This window comes from Mastomys coucha, unplaced genomic scaffold (genome assembly GCF_008632895.1).
Source record: "Mastomys coucha isolate ucsf_1 unplaced genomic scaffold, UCSF_Mcou_1 pScaffold20, whole genome shotgun sequence".
NCBI classification, from domain to species: Eukaryota; Metazoa; Chordata; class Mammalia; order Rodentia; family Muridae; genus Mastomys; species Mastomys coucha.
This window is the reverse complement of record NW_022196903.1, coordinates 25,844,771-25,865,694: the sequence shown is the minus strand read 5'-3', so window position 1 is coordinate 25,865,694 and position 20,924 is coordinate 25,844,771. Positions and strand designations below refer to the sequence as shown.

The 20,924-nt window shown below is 37.3% G+C and overlaps 1 protein-coding gene across 4 annotated transcripts in view; it reads left to right on the top strand.

The window, feature by feature from the left end:
• Nucleotides 1-20,924, top strand: part of Copg2 (COPI coat complex subunit gamma 2) — a 118,772-nt gene that overhangs the window by 29,178 nt on the left and 68,670 nt on the right. For all 4 annotated transcript variants that reach the window (XM_031381440.1, XM_031381438.1, XM_031381441.1 and 1 more), the window contains exons 6-9: nucleotides 3,049-3,124; nucleotides 4,071-4,163; nucleotides 5,520-5,606; nucleotides 6,587-6,744. In XM_031381440.1, coding sequence (XP_031237300.1) covers nucleotides 3,049-3,124; nucleotides 4,071-4,163; nucleotides 5,520-5,606; nucleotides 6,587-6,744 — 414 coding nt within the window. The remainder of the gene's footprint in view (nucleotides 1-3,048; nucleotides 3,125-4,070; nucleotides 4,164-5,519; nucleotides 5,607-6,586; nucleotides 6,745-20,924) is intronic.

Here is a 20,924-nt window from a genome sequence, read left to right as displayed (position 1 = left end):
CATTGGATTATAAGGAACAATGAAAGTTTTCAAAATAAAGTTGCTACACAAAATGATTGGATACAATTAACTCTAACTGTAGTGTGTTAAAAGAGGTACAGATTAGAGAGCATGCAGTCAGGTGTTGTGCTGCACACTGGTAATCTTAGCACTTAGGAAGTGTAGGCAAGAGCACTGCAGATTCAAGGTCATCCTGGGCTATAAAGAAGAACCTGTCTCAAATCACCCCAACAGCAGAAGTAATGGACAAAAACCAAAACCCCAACAAACTATGCTAGATATTGTGATGTAGGAAAAATACAAAGTATAATCTGAATGTAGAAAAATACACAAAAACACACAAGCCAGCTCTGAAAAAGCTTAGGTCATGCTGTTAATACTAGGAAACTGGTTTCTGTGCAAAAAAAAATTTTTGAATGAGACAAAAGAAGTACTTTTTGATCATGAAAAATTAGGATAGAATGGTCGTGAATTATGTAATCAGTTAATAGGTGATCAAAAGCCTAAAATACAATAAATGCAAATAGAAGCAAATATTATCAGTCTCATTATGCAAAGAAGATTTAAGCACATACAGATTTTGAGTAGTATATTTTATTATGATTAATATTTATAAAAACTACATCTTTATAATAGAAAAGTCACTTTTACATGTTTTTGGGGAATTATTTTAAAATATTCTGCATGTATTTAGGCCCTGAAAACATTTAATTTCAGAAAGTGGAAATTATATTTTCTCATTACTGTGTAATCAGACTGTAAATTTATTTAGAAAACAAAAGTAAATAAAGCTGTGCTCAAAACATTTCATAATCATTAGCGTATGTACTGGCTGGTTTTGTGTGTCAACTTGACACAGGCTGGAGTTATCACAGAGAAGGGAGCTTCAGTTGGGGAAGTGCCTCCATGAGATCCAGCTGTAAGGCATTTTCTCAGTTAGTGATCAAGGGGGTAGGGCCCCTTGTGGGTGTTGCCATCCCTGGACTGGAAGTCTTGAATTCTATAAGAGAGCAGGCTGAGCAAGCCAGGAGAAGCAAGCCAGTAAGAAACATCTCTCCATGGCCTTTGTATCAGCTCCTGCTTCCTGACCTGCTTGAGTTCCAGTCCTGACTTCCTCTGGTGATAAACAGCAATGTGGAAGTAAGCTGAATAAACTCTTTCCTCCCCAACTTGCTTCTTGGTCATGATGTTTGTGCAGGAATAGAAACCCTGACTAAGACAGCGTATAAGTTATATAATAGTTAAAAGTTTTCTATAATTAGCAATAGGATCTAGTTTGTGGACTTTCTTGAAAGTCCAGAGAATCAAGCATACGTCCTACAGTATCAAAAGACATTCAGAAAAATATTCACACCCCAGAACTTCTCTAACAGCTGCCACTCCAGTCGCCTAATGAGTACTGGGGTACACTCAATGAACCATGCGCTGTTCTGTGGCCATAACAGGTACAATGACAGCTTTTGACTCTACACCTTAGGGACCAATGCATTGCCTATTAATAACTTCAAGTCTGCCTGGTTCTGTCTGCGCTCTACATGGAGTTTAGGAACCTTGAGTCAGTTCTCTAGTCAGAAATGGACAGCAGTGATAGGGCTCTGGTTACAATAGTATTCAGTGCTCTACCTGCAGTGTCCACTTCAGTGAGTAAAATAAGGAAGCCCCATGAACCATCCCTAACCCCTCATCAGTTCCTTAACACACAGAATTCCCTTCATGTTGTGCCTTGGGTTAATATTTAAAAGCAAAATCCACATGATTATATGTCCAAAAGATACTTGTCAAAATGCATGCCTGTTTAAAAACAACAACAACACTGAGAAACAGAAAAAGGCAAAGAATGCATTAGCAGTTAAGGAATGTCATAAACTTAAGGTTAGGGATGTAGCTCAGTGATACAGTGTGTTCAGGGTCCTAGCCTGGCCCCATAAATGGCAGCGTTGCAGTTAATCTAATGGAAGCATTAAACAAGGTCAAATGCTTAGTGTTATCATCCTTTTAGAGTCTTAACTAGTACAGTTATTTGGTAAGAAGAGATAGAATATTATTTTGAAAAGAAAGTAACAAGGATCTAAAATGATTCTTGTTTTATTATTAAATAAAACAGGAAAGGTCAGAATCCAGGGGTTAGCATTTTAATAAATCTTGCAAAAAAAAACCCTTCATTATTAGAAAACTATCTCCAGTCAAGGGGTATTGAAAGCTTGATAGGTGAGGAGAGAAAAATATTACATTAATTACCATCTTTCTAATATTTTCAAACTTTTTGTTAAATTAATTACTTTTATCATTTAAAAAGAATAAACAGTAAACTCTCAGTTTTTCATACTTTTTGCTCTAGCTCTCTTAACAGAATGAGCCAGTTGTGGCCATTTTAGATTATATGAGAGGAGCTGAAAAAGGCAGAAGCTGTGGGGAGTGTGAGCACTAGTTTGGGAGTAGTGTAACTCCTAGAGGACATGAGAAGGGAGAATAAAAAAGGCTAATTAACCTTTTAAAAGTATGATGTGGAAGTGTCTAGCTCAGTTCATACGCATCTGCCTATTTCTAAAGCCTGCCAGAAAGAAGTCATTGATGGTTTTCAGTTTTGGAACCTGTGACTGAGAGTGAGGTAAGAGGGAATGAATGAGCTTATTATTTGTTAATTTCATATAAAAAGTTTTTCTAGTCTGATAGCTTTTTAGAGTTTGGGGACATTTCAGCTTAGGGCTTTCTATAATATTGCCATTATCATCATCATCATCATCATCCCTACCACCACCATTATTGTTTATTAAATATATTTAAAATTATATATATTTTCATTTGTTTATGTGGTCTAGTTTTTCTTTTTCACTCTATTGGTATATACCTTCCATGAAGTAAAAAACTTGGTTATGTTCACCATTCTATTTATTTAGGGCTTACACTTCACAGAATTCATCACAAGTAGTTTCTGAACTAGTAGTGGAGGTAAGGTCATTATGAAGATAATTGGGAATTAGTTAGAAGTGGACTCTAGAAAGAGAACATTTTGGCTAAAATCATGCTAATCAATTTGTCTTTCTTAAGTCTGACCAAGGACATGACTGGAAAGGAAGATGTATACCGAGGCCCAGCCATCAGAGCTCTCTGCAGAATCACAGATGTAAGTTCTCTTTGTTCAGTGCATTGCTATAGGAAACACTATGGATTTATGCTTAGGTGCATCTCTGTGGGTCTCAATCTTCTCAAGGTTTATAATTTTTTTAAGACAGGATCTTTAACTGGCTATATAACTCAGACTAGCCTTGAATTCACAATCCTGCTCAGCCTCCTGAGTGCAAGAATTAAAGGCATGTGTCACTATACCTGGCTTATATTTTATAATTTGATCCAGATCAGACTGAAAATTTTATAAATCTAGATCCTAGGAGAAATAATATAAATAGCTTAATTTATTTTTGCTACCTTGTTATTTTGTTGTGGTTTTCTTTTTGGTGTTAAATTTTTAGTTAAGACTTAGCAAATTCTTTTTAATCTGAAAATTGGTGCAAGTATGTTTACACATTTTTATCTGCCACCACCCTTCCGGGACAAAAAGCTTTTCCATGTTAAAGTTTACAAGAACCTTACTTCTAGACAATTCTATGTTAAGGGATTGTTGTAGTAGGATATTCCACATTTAACTTCCTATGTATCTTAAAATAATCAGAAATTTTATTTGATGTGTAAGATTAAGATGTATAACATACGCATTTCATTTAGAACCATTTAAGCATTTTTAAGATTTCAAAATGAGCATCCACTCTCATATAGGAATTTCCTTTTCTTTTCTTTATTTTTGGGGAAAGAAGAGTCTTTATTTGCTCAGGCTAGTCTCTGTTTTCGCGCGCGCGTGTGTGTGTGTGTGTGTGTGTGTGTGTGTGTGTGTGTATGTGTAGCTTGTACTGAATTATTTGAATTATGCTCTCTAGGATATGATTACTACATATAATCTTCATTACAAAATGAATATTTATAAAGAACATATATATGGCAGTTTTTGTATATTATTTTTGGGGCAGTAATTTTGCATGAATGGTTTTTAATAGCCTTTTCTTTTCTGCTATTAGGGAACAATGTTGCAAGCCATTGAAAGATACATGAAGCAAGCCATTGTGGATAAAGTGTCTAGTGTATCAAGTTCAGCACTGGTCTCTTCCTTAGTAAGTGATCAGGCAGCTTTTTGTTTCTTATGTGTGGTCTAGTATCTAATATACAAATAACTTAGTACTGTTGATCTCTTACAAAAGAAACAGTTAAAAATATGTATATATCCTATTACTTTGTCCAACAGTGTTTTATTGGAAAAAAACTTAGCAGTTATAATGGACAGTAAAAACTTGAATGTTCATGTTTAGAAGCTTTGGGGACTGAAGGTGCTAAGTAGGATAGGAGTAATGGACAGTGGAGAAACAGGGCTAGTTTTAAGTTCCTCCTCTGTGCTCATGTGTTTACCTCCAGCCTCATTCTCAGCTTTCCTTGGTTTCTAGCATCTAGCTATGTCCTTTAAAGTCTTCCTTATTATCTCTGAATTTCAAGAAGTGACCTTTTGTTTCAGTAATAGCTTTGCTTTCTCCTTTCATCAAAACAAAAACTTTTCTTTTTTTAAGATTATATATGTGAGTACACTGTCACTGTCCATTAAATATGGTTGTGAGCCACCATGTTGTTGCTAGGAATTGAACTCAGGACATCTGGGAGAGCAGTCAGTGCTCTTAACCTCTGAGCTATCTGTCCAGCCCCAAAAATGTATTCTTTAAAATCTTAACACATTGCATTTGATTAAAATCAGTAAATATGGGACTACAGATTGCTTGGTTAGTGAAAGATTGCTTGCCAGTAAGCATGAGGACAGAGTCTCAGAACCCACATAAAAAGACTTGTATGGTGGCACATGTGATCTCAGCTCTGGGGAGGTGGAGACAGGCAGATTCCTGTAGCTTACCAGCTAGTCAGCCTAGACAATTGGCAGGCCCCAGATCCCAGTAAGAGATAGTGCTTCAAAAACCAAGTTTGACTGCTAGCCTCTACACATACAGCATGCCATGCGTGCATACACACACACACCACACCATCCCCATGAAAAAACATAATAACCCACTCATCCATACAAATCATTAGAGCAGACTGCCTGATTCTAGAATGTCATGGAACAGGTTTTAGATCAAGAATGATGCTGTACTGTTTATTCTTCAGGGGAATTTCCTAGAAGTCAAGCTAATGTTAATATTCCTTAAGAGCCATTCTGTTTGATGCTTCTCTTCTTTCCTTTTTGTGGATTTCTTTTCCTTGTCTCTTCCAACTCACAAATGTGTAGGTGTCTGTTACTTTGCAAAGAGATATTAAAGAAAAAAATTTTAGTTTATAGTTGCCTTAGAATATAGACAATGTAGACTTAAAAAGCAGCAGTATTTTCAGTGTTTGGGAAATATCTTTAGTAATTTTTGCAAGAAACTTAACTTGCATTTCTAATGTCTAGTGATCATGTATTATATATTGTCCCATTTTTCTTAATTTAGCACATGATGAAGATAAGCTATGATGTGGTTAAACGATGGATAAATGAAGCCCAAGAAGCCGCATCAAGTGACAATATCATGGTGCAGGTACTGTCTTTGATATCATCTTATGTGTCAGGACAAAGTATTGATTATCCAGCAGTAAAGCCAAATTTTTGTCATATTAATCCACTTATTAGTACATATTATCAAGTAGGTATCTTACACATTTTTATTATTTCCTATTTGGTAGGAGATAAATGACCTCTAGTAGGAGTGTTCAAGAAAAAAAAAATCCCTTTTCAGTAGTAGATAGAAATGCTTATTCCAAAGGGATTAATAATGCATTTTGAACTTTTATTTGAAAGATAATTTGTGTAAAATCTGTTTCTTAGGCTTGATAATAAATAGTGTTAAAATAATCAGCCAATTTTTCTATATAAAATATTGAAGAAATCTTTCAGAAAGAGCTTATGATATTTATTAAGCTATTATTAAAAGGAATATAATCAAAAGTCTAACTGATAGTTTTATGTGAAATCTCTGTATGTGTTTGAAAAAGTATTAATGTTTATGTCTTCTTACATTAGGGTATTTAATAATGTAAGAAACAGTCATTTCCTCTTGAGACATCTGTTGGTCTAGTTCTGATCAGTACACTTCCATACAAAGTGTCTTGATGATGACACTCTCCTACTTTAGGAGACTTAACCTGTATTAAGGTAGTGACACTTGAAGGCCACTTGAAGGCATGTACTTGTCGTCTCAGCACTCAGGAGCCTGGGGTTTCTATGGAAGTTGGATCTGAGGGTGTAAGCCATTGTTAAGCCCACTAGATCTATCTTTAGGTTGTATACAGCTCCTTTCTTACTGACTACTCGGAATTTACAACTTCTGAAGTAAATTACACACACTCTTTTTTTTTCTTAGTACTCTTAATGTTTAGTTTCATATAAAAAGATTCTGTATTTTGTCTGTTTATATATCTATTTTTGAAAACAATCTTTTGTCTGGTTCCATGCAGTTGTCTTTTCTGTAGGTATCTTGCTGTCTTCCTAAGCTCATATTGCACTCTTTCTTTTTCTTAGTACCATGCATTGGGAGTGCTCTATCACCTTAGGAAGAATGATCGGCTTGCTGTCTCCAAGATGTTAAATAAGTTTACCAAATCTGGTCTCAAATCACAGTTTGCATACTGTATGCTGATTCGAATTGCTAGTCGATTACTGAAAGAAAGTGAGGATGGGTAAGTATCTTAAAATGAGTTGGTTTCAACTTACAAGTTAATATCTCCTTAGAATTTATTTTTGTTTATGAATAGTTTTAGGGTAGCACTGACTTTACAGATAAGTTTAATGTTTTCCGAATTACAAGGAAATTGACAGCCAAGCATGATGGCACACGCCTTTAATCCCGGCACTTGGGAGGCAGAGGCAGGCAGATCTATTGAGTTCGAGGCCAGCCTAGTCTACAGAGTGAGTTCCAGGACAGCCAGGACTATGCAGAAACGCTATCTCAAACAAACAAACAAAAAATAAAAAGAAATTGAGGATTCTAAGTAACACAGTATTTCTTACCTTTTATATACTCACATATGTAATGATTGCTAGTAATATATTTATGAACTGATACCAGAGGTAAAATGCTGTAGGTCCTGAGTTATACAGAAAACAGAATATGATAGTTAGGAGGGACATTAAGAATCATCTTGTATATCTTGTATAAGAGAGGATGTTGAAATACTAAACTGAATAATTTGCACAAGATCACTGTGTAAGTGTGATAGGGATCTTTCAAGGTATATAAACTTGGAACAAAGAAGAAGCATCCTCACCTTACATGGCTTATGGCTTTCCCTTTTCAATTTATAGACAGAATCTCTCCAGGTAGGCCTTTCTTGCCTCAGTGCACTACTACCTGGCTAGTTGTGGTTTAATTTTAAAATAGATTTCTCATTGGACCTGGAAAACTGAAGAATTAACACCAAAATCTCTAGACTAGTTGAGTATCAAAGTACTGCCAAGAAAGGAAGCTTAATCTGTCTTTCAGTTCAGTTATGAATGTCAGAGTGCTGAATTTGATTAAAACCAAAACAGAGCTGAACTCTAAGTTAGCTACTAGCTTCTCATAACAGAAAGAACTTGCTATTTTCTTGTTTTAAGTATCGTTTTTATGTCAGTCTGCACTATATTTTTATAAGCAATGTTTAGCAGAAAATCAAAAAAGGTCAAAGAGGCAAGAAGAATGTGACTTTAATGAAGAAAAAAGCATTAGTAAAAACAGGTTTACTGATGATCTATGTGTTGGAGTCTAATAACAGTTTCACCATTGGGTACCTTTTCTAATTATGGTAGATGTACTTTTTTGGAAGTACTTTTTGGTAGTTGAGAGTGACTTTTGAGCTTTTAAAACTTTTGGAACCAGGTCTAGTAATCTGATGGTTTCTCATTCTTTTAACTAGGATGGTTATGCTTTTAGATTTGATACCAATGGCTAGAATTTTGTCCTGGGGGTAAATAGCTTTTGTTAAACAACAAAACATCTTGACTTTAACAACTTAACATCTCTAGAATTTAGTTTCCTTAACTGTGAAGTAATTTATCTGTCAGAATTATTGTAATGGTTTAAGTCATATGCATCAGTAATAAAGTGGGCATATTACTAAAGAACAAAAGTATTAATTGAAATTTTACATACAAACCTTTTGTAACCACCTAAACACCAAGTTGAGAGTTTTATGTGGCAGTGATTGTTCAAACATCTGGCATTACAAGCATCTGGCTACAGATATTTCAGGATAAACAGGTACTTCCCACTCTTAACCATATTTATTACTCTTCTGTTGTATGATAGACACAGCACACATATATACTCACCCCAAGTACGGAATTTATAGCAACCAAAATACAGATACCACCAAAGTCCCAACTTGGTGAACAAATGAATTTTACAGGTCTGTGGGTGGGAGATTACCTGCAGGAAAAGAAATGACTCAAAGCTGCATTCTTAGGCCCACCTCAGCATGGGTGACAGCTCACAAAAGCTGGAAACTTAGCATATAGCACAGGCTGTAGGCAGCTCAACAGGTTGGAGAGTGTCCTTTTCATGTGACTATCTAAACCTCTTCTAGACAGCTATGCTGGCTTCTGCTGCCTTCAGGCAGCTGGTTGGTCTCAGAATCTTTTTAGTAGCTTTTCCTCTGAGAGTCTTCACTGTAGCTCACATTGTCTAAGTCTTGGCAGCTCTGTTCCTCTTACTTAATTTGGGACAGAGGGGGCCTAGAGAATCTGGTCACTTTTAGGAACTTCTTAAAGCTATTTTGAGTTATTTACCTTTCTTCTTAAGGAACTTCCCTGCAGGATGGATTTACTTCAATATTGGAGGAAATTGTTGCGCAACATTCCATCTCTTACTTTGGCTCTTACATACTTCCCATCCCCTCTTCTACAATGATCTCTGAACCTTGGAGAAGGTGTCTTAGTTAGAGTTTCTCCTGCTGTGAAGAGACAACATGACCATAGCAACTTTTAAAAGGAAAATATTTAATTTAGGGCTGGCTTACAGCTCAGAGGTTTAGTCCAATATTGTCATGGTGAGAAACATAGTGGCATGCACACAGACATGGTGATGGAAAAGTAGCTGAGTTTTACATCTTAATCCACGGGCAGCAGAAGTTAAAGTGACACTAGGCCTGGTTTGAGCAACTGAAACCTCAAAGCCCACATTTCTTCTAACAAGGTCATACTTCCTAATAGTGCCACCCCCTATGGGCCAAGCAATTCAAACACATGAGTGTGTGGGAGCCACTCCTATTCAGACCATCATGGGGTGAATGTATAGTTCTACTATGGCTGAGAAATAGGCCACCATGCCACAGTTACTTGTTCTCAGGAGCTTCAGCAGTGGTTATGAATTAAGGTTGACAACAGCAGTGATCTGTGGGCATAAACACACATTCAGAAGGAAGTCTGACAGGCACATCACATCCATCTAGAAAAACAATAGAACTTGCTTCCTCATTGGAACCTATGACCACCTCAGCCATAGATTTTTGTCCTGGCTTACGTATCAGATGGGAGCTCCCTCTTCTGGAGTGGGCCTTAAATCCAGTTGGAAGGCTGTTGTTCTAACCCACAATAGCCAAGCCACTATTGTACAAGTAGGCACATCCTGCCCAGCATATGGTATTTCAACTCCTAGGGTCTGTAGCTAGGCAGAAATGTTGCTGACAGTTCTCCACTAGCAACCTGTCTAGCCCCTTCTGGCACTGTGAAAGCCAGTCATTAGGGTGGGAGTTTCCAGTTCCGTCTCAGCTTAATACTTCTATTCCTACAGTCAGACATGTATATGGGGTATCTCCATCAATAGGTGAATGTGTTATCTAGTTCTGACATACAGCCAATAGCAGTAGCAATAGCCTTTATGGGTTGTGGGGCCTCCAGGGCTTCCCTGGCCAGCAGCTCACAAGGAGGTAGTTGACCCTTGGCACTGAGGTTTTCATTCAGTAACCTTATAGCTCTGGGAATATCCATTTTTGTTCATGTAAGGTGCCTTTGGCTCTTTTCTCTTTCAATTAACCCAGCCCTGGTTATAGATGTAAGGTAGGTAGGTGGAAGTAGCATTGTATCTTGTCTCTCTAGTGGCTTTCCAAATCCATAAAATACTTAGAGGTTAGCATTATCTTATCTATAAAACAAAACCTTTTCCAGAGGGTGGGCAAGACAAAGCAACATGCTGAACCACCATCTCATAACAAATAGTGGAGTATCAAAGATGGCATTACTAAAGTACCATCAAAGTATTTTGTCAACTGAGCAAGTGTCAGCTAACCCCAGAAGTGTGCAACTAAGAAAATGCTAAAGGAGAACATAAGCAATGTCTAATACATCATGGAAACATTCTATCCATTTGTATCATTTGCTTCCTCTATAGATCAAAGTTGGATACAAAGAATGGATGCTAACTTAAGTGGTTCTCTGTAATCCTCAGACTTTTTTTCTAAGCTGTTACATTTATATTTCCTGGAGTTCTTCTATTGAGCCCCCCTATATTTCTTTATACCTGATAAAATCAGTGGGCCTGACTTAATCTGCTTAGATATATAACCCAAGGCCAAAGGGGAATGAAGTTTTGCTCTCCCCTGCTGCACCTGCTGGCTTCCTGGGTCAGATAGGACCTGGGTTGGCACTGTGGGCATAGATGTAGCTATTGACCTCCTCATTCACAATACCTAGCTATTGAGGGAGTTCCCAAATGGGAAAACCATCTCCATTTGTAGCATAACCTTTTGGCCAATGGGAAAGGTATCCTTCTTAGTTTGCAGTTATGATTATACACCTATAGAACAGGCTTGATCATCTTTACCTGTATTGTTCTGTCTCCTGTGAACAGCTCCTGAAGCTTTAAAATCTTACAGCAACTCCTTAACACAGTTTGGCTTTCTATCAGTTCTTTCTTTAGAAACCCCACCTTGACATAAATCCTGCGACATTTTTCTTTGAGTAACCCAGACAGACTTCTTCCTCTGCTTTACCATTTTCTCATCTCTTCTAGACTGCTGTCTCACTTTATTGATAATCTTTACATACTGGTCTAAATCACTGAGATCTTCAAAAGCCTTTCCTACTTTATAAAGATTTTGCCCCACACCAAAGGGCTCAGGAAAGCCACCAAAGTTCCATACCAGTCTCAAGGATCTTCCCTCATAGTGTACAGGTTATGCAGCCTTAACCTTAAGAGGTATGAGTAGTTATATGACTCAGCTTTTCTACCTCCACAGCAATCAGACTGATCCCATATGTTCCCATGTTACACCGCCTCAGAAGTCATGCTGACACGCTCTTCCATAGCTTGTTTAAAAGTCTTTCCAAGTTCTAGAAGTACACATACTGAGAATTTCCCAAGAATCCTGGTTTCTTGTACAGCACCATTGTACTGTCTCATCTTTATGTTGGGTTATAGGTTTCCCTTCTTTTCCAATTAAAGGTCAGACCCTTGAGGATTCTTCTATGCTTTTACCATGTTCTTGTCTTCCTTGCTTTCTGAATATTCCATTGGTTCCAAGTTCTTAGATTCTACAAAAGGCTTTTGAGCATAGATCTAACTTATATTCTTTCCTTCTTGCCCCCAAACCTTAAGCAGTAAGCTAACATCTTCATCTCATCTTCCAGTTTAATTACTTGTCCAATCAGAGACTAACATGGAAGATGCTAGCTTTATCTCCTTTTTTTGCTGCAGTTGCTCCTTTACACAAACAACTTCCTATTTTGCCTGTCTCAGTCTCAGATGCATTTCTGATTAGACATAGCAGAGGCCAGGCAACTTCAGCTGCTGATTGCTGACAGTCTCAACTCTTGTGTGTTACTCTTCAAGACTATAAAATTCCCTCTAAACCTTAAACTGTTTCCAGGGCAACTTTGTATTTTCATGGAGTACCCTATTCATCAAGGAGACATACCTACCACTCCATACTACACAGACCAAGACTGCCAGCCTAAGATTCCTCCCACAGGCACTCCTAATTCTGATAGCTGAGCCTTAGACATGTCTCACTATCCATAGCGTGAACCATGCAACTACTGCGATAGCACAAAGACATATAAACATACCATGCAGAGTTTCGTTGGGGATGCTCCTCCTCAGGCTTCTCAGCCTCAGTTGCATGCCTCTCTACCCATAACCAGATCCACTTACTCACTTTGCCCCGTCTCATCTCCCATTCCATCATGTCCCTGCTCAGGCCCTAACTACAGTGTGTGACAAAACTTTTCCTGGGGACTCCAGACAGGAACTCATAACAGATCAAAGTAAGGATACCACTGAAGTCCAGCTTGGAGAACCAATGAGCTTTATTGGGTTTATTTTCAGGGATATGATTGGGAGATTGCTTCCAGTAGCAGAAATGAGTCAAAGACAATTGTATCACCAGAGCCTTTCCTAATCCATTTATTCCAGGACAGTGAAGGACACAGTCTCAAAAAAATCGACAAATGGCACTTGGTGAATGATTCCTGATACACATGAACATCCCCCCCTCCCTCAGTAATTTTCTAAATTTTTAAAGATTATTGAACAAAATGTGTAAATGGGTAAGAAATTCCACAAACTAGAAGAGACTTGAAAAAAATTGAATCAAAATGTAGTATCAGAAATAAAAAATTACTTGAAAGGCTCAGTAGTAAGTTGACTACTATTAATTACTAGAAAAATAGATTAGAGAACTTGAAGATAGCTTAGTGGAAATTACCTAAATTGAAATAAAAGGAAAAATGAATAGAAAACTTGAAGCCTAGGGAAACACATCATAGTCTAATATATCTATAATGTGACTCAGAAAGAGAGAAAAGGGAATGGGGCAAAGTATTTGAAGAGATTTTAAAAGGTCAGCTGCTGATACAAGGAGGCTAGTGAGCTCAGGTGAATGAGTAAGTGTGAACCACATCCAGCCATGTATATCATGGAACGAGAAGGCCAGAAAGAAAGGAACCAAAGAAAGCACAGCATATTAGAGTCAAGGAGATGGGAGTAAGAATAATGGTTGCTGTGATGGTTCATTGTCATTGTCCGCTTACCTGGACTTAGAGTCACCTAGGAGACACACCTCTGGATATGTCTATGAGGTTGTTTCTAAAGAAGTTTAATTTTGTGGAGGGAAGATCTACCCTGAATGTGGGCTCAGGTTCCCAGTTGAAAAAAAAGGGAAGAAGGAGAATGTGAGCTGACATCAGCATTGATCTGCCTCTGCTTTCTGACTTGGAGAAAAGGTCATAGCTGTCTGATACTCCTACTGCCACAGCAGGGGCCATTTTCACTCTTGTGCTCAAACTGTGAGCCTGAGTGAAACTGTCTTTGTTTGATTTTGTCTTAAGAAGTAGGCAATAAGAAATACAACTAATATCGAAAACTGATTCCAAAATGTGGGTCTGTTGGTGGGACCATCTGATCATGTATTCCAGGTTCTTTGGAACTGCTGTTTGTTTGAGACAGTCCTGGTTGTCTATGTAGACTGGGCTGGCCTTGAAATCAGAGATCCCCATACTTCTGCTTCCTGAACAGATAGATGTTCAGGTGTGCCCAGCTACGACTACTTGTGGGAGAAATCTGGAAGAATTTGGGATGGAAAAGCCCTGGAATGCTGTAAACAGAGATATGTCGTCAGGTATATAAAAGACCAGGAGCTGATAGAAATGTAAACAGTGAAATACTTGTAAACAAGGTTTCAATGAATAAAGACTATTGGGAATTAGCCCACAGGCCAGTCATATTATACTCTGCCAAAAGAAAAAATGAAAAAAAAAGAAAATCTGACTCCTTTTTATTTGTATCCTGAAAACTTGAGTGAGACTAAATTCAAAAATAAAGTTTTTTGGCAGAGGAAATTTTAAGACAAGTATAAGGTAAGGCTTACTGTTTTTTAGTCAGATCTACATTAAGAGAGGAGAAATTCTTGAAAAATGTACATTAGCCTACCTTTGTTGTTCCGTCATGAATGTGTCTATCTCTGTTGCTATTACTCTTCTCTGTTGACATCACACTTAACCCTCCTTGGCTTTCCAACATGGGCTCAGTAGGTGACTTTCTAGAGAGCTAAGGCCTTCAGGGCTGAACTGAGACATTGAGACATCCAGTTTCATGAACTGAGCAGCTACTAAGTTCTCTGCTTCTGCAGTGCACACATGACCATTGTTGGGCTGTCTGGTTCCTCTCATCCATTTTATGATACATATGTACTCTATAGGTTCTATTCCACCAGAGAACTATGCCTAATATAGGCAGACTGTTTTAAGTGTGTCTCATGTGTTCAAATTAATTCCCATAAGACATACAAAAAGATTGGAATAAGATGTAGTAGCTTATGTGTATAAATCCTAGTACTGGAGAGGCTGAAGCAGGAAGATTGCCACTAGCTTGAGGCTAGTCTGGGCTTCATAATGAGTTTCAGGTTAGTCTGGCTTACAGAGTAAGATACTGTCTCAAAATAATTTATATACATGTGCATACATATATGCATACATAAATAATAGAAATAAAACTTGGGCTGGGCAGTGGTGGTGTATGCCTTTAATCTCAGCACTTGGGAGGCAGAGGCAGAGGCAGATAGATCACTGAGAGTTCCAGGCTAGCCTGGTCTACAGAGTGAGTTTCAGGACAGCCAAGGCTCTACAGAGAAACCCTGTCTCAAAAACCAAAACAGAAAAAGAAAAAGGAGGAGAAAAAATAATAAAAGCTTGGCAGTAGAGATGGGGCCTTTGAGAAGTGATTAGGACTAGATAAAATCATCTAGGAAGAACCCCTGTGGTTCAACAGTGATGCCTTTTCAAGGAGAGAGCACCATCCCTGAGGACACAGATTCCACAAGCACCAACCTGACTCTTGCTGTGCCTTAGGACTCTATATTAGGACCCTGTATTCTGACCAGTATATAGTGAGACCCTCCCTTAAAACAATGTATCTGTATAATCTATTATAATTAAACCAAGAAATTATCAGGGTTTCTAGATAAATGGTTAGTATCCAAAATCTGTTTGCTTTTATTCAGACAACCAATAAATGAGATAGAATTTTGCAAAAGCATAGTAATTTGTCAAAAATTGTATGCATCTCTACCCAGAAAATTACAAAATATTACTTAATGTTACTTAAAAAAATCAGTATATATTGTTTTTATACGGAAATATTCAATATTATAACAATGTCACCTCTTTTTAAATTGACCTCTGTATTCCATGGGTCTGTAGCAAAAAACCTCAACTTATAAATACCAAACAGAAAATAAATAAATAAATAAATACCAATCAGAGATGCATATACAGTGTGAAAAGACATGTACAAGAAGGCTTAATCTTAAGATGAAGCAATCCAAATACCCATCAGTGCTAAGATCTAAAAATAAATTATGGTGTGTTCATATAAATAATGAACAACTACTTTTGGGTGCAGCCACATGGATAATTCTGACTGAGAGGTCATAGATAAAAGAATACATTCTGGGGGCTGGTGAGATGGCTCAGTGGGTAAGAGCACTGACTGCTCTTCCGAAGGTCCTGAGTTCGGATCCCAGCAACCACATGGTGGCTCACAACCACCCTTAATGAGATCTGACGCCCTCTTCTGGTACGTCTGAAGACAGCTACAGTGAATTACGCCGGAACGAGAGGGGCCGGCAGAGGTCCTGAGTTCAATTCCCAGCAGCCACACACATGATAGCTCACTGCCATCTGTACAGTTGCAGTATGCTCATACACATAAAATAAATAAAAATAAATCTTTAAAAAAAAAAAATACATTCTGGACCAGATCATAGGTTCAGTCTGTACCATTACAAAAAAACAACAACCACACACACAGAGGCAGGGGATTAATTTGGGTGGGGAGAAGTTGAGATAGGGTCTCACTATGTATCACAGCCTAACCTGGAACTCACAATGCACCACTCCCTCAGGCTGAATGCTGGGATTATAAGTATATGCCATCATGCTTGGCTCACTCATATTCATTTCAGACCTATATGGATATAGCTGATATTAAAAGTTAATATAGTACTGGAAGTTTGGCTCAGTAACAAAGCACTTGTCTAGCATTCATAAAGCCCTGGGTTTAAGTTTAGTGCCATTAGAAAAAAGAGAATAGTGATTATCTTTGAGGTAGTGTTTATTAGGTAGCCTGAAGGTGCTTATAGAATTTTTGAAATACTTATTTTTCTTATTATTTTAATCTTATAATAATTCCCTTAAGAATTACAAAATATATTATCAATATTTCATAATAAATTATTCTAGAATTTACCAGACTAAGAAAACATTAAACAATAGATGTTTTTCCAAACAATCTCTCTGCCCTTTTTTTTTTCTTATTTTCTTTCTGTGTTTTGAGATAGGGTCTCATGTTGGTCCATATTGTCCTTGAATTCACCATGCAGCCAAAGCTGGCTGTGAACTAGTGATTCACTTTCCTCTTCCTCCCAAAGAATCGTAGTCATGGTCCGTCCTACTCTGCTAGCTACTAGGTGTTTGGGGTCTTTCTTGCAGTTGCAGTCAGAATAATGGTTTGTGCTGCAGTCATCTTGGAAGCTGAAAACTTTGCTTCTACAGTATTTACTGGTATTCTGTTGGCAGAGATATCTCAGTTTCTTGCCATGTGTGCCTGCCTCTCCATAGCCCTGCTTGAATGTCTTGATAGCATTGACTTTCTTCAGAACAAGAGAGAAAAGTGTATAATTTTTTTCTGGCCTAATTTTTTAGAAACACGACAATGTTTCTGTTTGATAGAAAGACCAGCCATATTTAAAGGAGCAGATAGAAGGATGCAAGAATCATTGGGGACTGCTGTCAAATTTGACTACTATGTTAGTTGTGGGCTGCCTTAACAAAATACTTCATTCAAACTAAAGGCGTGTGTAACATGTTCACTGCCATGTAGCCACAGTAGCTAACTCATATGCTTCCTGAGAATCTCCTGTCTCCACTGCCTATCTTGCCTTAGGAACACCAGGATCACTGAGATGTGCTGCTGTGACTGACTTTATATGTGTGCTAGGGATCCATATTCAGGTCCTTGCTCTTACACAGCAAGTGCTTTACCCAACAAGTCATCTTTTATCCCATAAGTTGATATTTCTTAGCCAGAAGTCTTGAGAGTGAGATGTGTGTGTATATGTTTTTCATGTGTGAGTGCATGTGCATTGAAGGTAGAATATGTACATATGGGGGTCAGAAATTTACATCAGGTATCTTCCTTGATGATTTCCACTTATTTACTGAGACAGAATGAATCTCTTGATGAACCCAAAGCTTACTGATTCATCTAGTTAGCCAGCTTCCCTGGGGTATTGGCTGTCTCAGTGTCCTGAGCACCTGGATTATAGGCCACCTGATATTCCCACACAGCTTCTATGTAGGTATTAAGGATCCAAATTTTGGCCTTCATACATGATGACAAGCACTTTATCCACTGAGCCATCCCTTAGCTTCTAAACCATTTTTAAAAACTTTTAAAATACGATAATAAACTCTGTGATTCAAGGGGATTGCAGCATAATAAAATATAGTTAGAATGTGGTATTAGAAATTAAAGTATGCTCTTTTTGTTTAGGGAGAAAATTATAATTAAACTTTGACCAAAAAATGTATTGGTTAGTAATTTTTTTTATCCATTTTCTGCTTTTGCAATAGAGTACTAGGAGCTGAGTAGATTTTAAATGGTAGTTTACTTGGCCCATTGTTTGGAAACTGGCATGTGGAAGAGCATGGCACCAACATCTGGCAAGATTTTTTGTGCTACATTGTAACAAGGCAGAGGTGTTATGTCATGAGCCCCATGTCCATTTGAGAAAGGAGAAGAGGAAAAGGAAACAAAATTCTTCCTTTTGTAAATCTCTTCTTTCTTAACAGCCTTTTAATGTAGGAGGGCAAGGTCTGCACTGACAGGATTAAGACTTTAAAGTTTTAACTCTTAACAGTTTTATAATTGTTCCTAAACTTTTCCCATTCATGAATTTTGGTGAATATGTTCAAACTGTAGCAGTAATTAAGAGTGGAAATTGAATAAAAATTCTTGAACATTTTAAAAGCAAAAAATGGTATAAGGATATGACTGAATGTTGTTAGTAGAAAATATAATTAAAGTGATGAATATAAGCAGGAGACAGAAAATAAATTAGATGGAAGTGTCAGTGTATTAAATAGCTATTGCTGTGCGGAGAATTGACCTCAAACTTACCTGCTTAAAGCAGATATTTATTTCAAAGTTAACATGATCAGTGATCTGGTGGCAGCTTAGCTATGTGGTTCTGATGTGGGTACTTGGCCAGGCCTGCATCCATCTGGCACTGAGAGTCCACTTTTATACTTTACTCACATTTTGTTGGCAAGCCTTACTGTCTTCCTGGCTGTTGGCCAGATGCTCCACTTTCCCATCTTTGAGAGCTGCTTATTGGCTGTCAAATGTCCAGTTAGCATGACATCTACCTTCTCCCAAAGCAAGTGTATAAGGGAAAGAACCAAACTTGGGAACTATAGTGTTGTAACCTGATTTCAGAAGAGTTGTGCTGTCGCTCCTCTTATATCTTCCTGGTTATAGTGAACAATCCTGGCAGTAATGTCTGAGGAAACTACACAGGGTTTGAATATTCAGCAGTATTTGTTAAGCCCATCTTCGTGGGCTGCCTAGTACATAAACTATATAATTTATCATAATAAACCTGTTACCTGTTGAAAGAGGTTCAAATTGAATAAACAATAAAAATATACTTGATCTGTATGTCAATATTTACAAAATTGACCTCATATTTGAAATGTTATATCTAATTCTTTTACTTTTAATTAAGAAAGATAAGGTACATACAGAAAATGAAAAAACTTAGTTTTGTGTATATAGGACTGAGTGATTGCATACATTAAGAAATAGTGTATTATTTCTAGTGTTTCCAACATGCTTTATGCATATCATTTGATTATATCTGTTGATCTCCAGAAGAACAACTAATATATCTAAAGTGCTTGTTTCTTTCTGTTCCTTTTTCTTCTTTACTCTCTCTATACCCTTTTCTAAACACTGAAGTCGTTCTGTCTTGTTCTTAGATTTTGTTGATAAACTTGTGTTGCAGTTTGTGCCTCATTTTTTTCACATAGAATTTTATTGTAAGAATCACACTTGGTTTGGTTTATAGCTATTCATTTAGACATATTTCCTTCATAATTTCCCAGTTTATTCTTCTAAGAGTAAACATCTGGATTGTGTTCTGGTTTTGGCACTGATGAATAAGACTGCTGTGAATAGCGTCCTTGTCTCACACTGCTCTTGTCTTCATCCATTTGTGTTTCTATAAAAATACAGATGGTCCTCAGTTTATGATAGTTTGAGTTGGGATTTCTTTTTAATTTATTGTAATATGATGTCAATATGCATGGGGTAAACCTTTACCCCCTACGTCTTCAATGAGTGTTGATAACAAACAGTAACAGCAGTAGTAAGCCATAGCTCTGAATAGTTTGAGGCTGAAAAACTTCACTGCAGGTGTGATATGCTATAAGCAAGAATGTTTGGTAGATAGGCATAAAAGCATTTTTGAGTTATATTGATTTCATCTATAATGGGTTTATTAGAACATACCACATTATAAGTTAAGTACCATCTTTATCTAAGACCAAGAAATGTTTTATAAGAAATGTTGAGTTTGACTCAATTCTAGCGATTGGGAAGGCAAGAGCATGCCTCTGGCATTTGCTCAGCATCTGGAACGCCCTCTTGCTGTCTCATATGGTGAGACAGAGCAAGGCTGTTACTTGAGGTATCTTCTCTTAGAGCATTCCTCATGCTGTTAAACAGCCCAGCCCATGAGGACATCTAACCCTAATTAGCCCCCAAGGGCTCTGCTATAAATAGCATTAACATATGGATTTGAGGATCAAGTTTTTGATACATGAACTTCTGAGGAACACATTCAAACCACAGCATTCTCCATTCCTATTTTTATGTTTAAGCATACACTTCTTTACAGTATATATAGAAGTATAGGGTTGCCATATATACCTCGCATTTTATAAGTAACACCAGACTTGGTTTTTCCAAAATGGTTGCTTCAGTCACATTCCATGTAAACATGTGTACTACCACTGCCCAGCTATAGGAATTCTTAATATAAAATAATAGTTCTGGATTGATTATAAGTATCACACTTTCCCCCATACTTTATTAGTTCTTCCTTTTCTGATATCTTTGTTGAACAGAAAGAACTACTTAAATGTAAGACAATTAATTTTATCAGTCTTTATCAAAAGAATATTGTTTTTGTTGTCTTGCCTGAACCCCAAGTTCACAAATATATTTTCTGTGACATTTCAAGCATTATAGTTTCAATTTTGATGTTTTGGGTCCATATCCTACCAATGAATTTGTGTTCTAGATATAATATAAAGTCACAGCTTAATTTTTCCCCTCATCTAAAAGCTAGTAGACTCAGTGTCATTTGTTGAAATGAGTCTATATCCACTGCTATATAATATCAGCTTTATTGTAAACTAGATTTCCTTACATGCTTTGGTCTGTTTCTGGGCTCCTGTTTCCCTATTGTATCAATTGCAGTACCTAAGCCACCACCATACTAATTTTCTTTTTTTTTTTTTATTTATACATCTTTTTTTTTTTTTTTTTTTTTTTTTTTTTTTTTTTTTTTTTTTTTTGGTTTTTTCGAGACAGGGTTTCTCTGTGTAGCCTTGGCTGTCCTGGAACTCACTCTTTAAACCAGGCTAGGCTCGAACTCAGAAATCTGCCTGCCTCTGCCTCCCAAGTGCTGGGATTAAAGTCGTGTGCCACCACCGCCCATCTATACATCTTTTTTTATTGGCTATGTGTGGTGGCCCGCATTTCCCCTTTATAAATTTATACAGTTAGGGTGAATATGTGGTGGCCCTGCTGTGTTCATGGAAG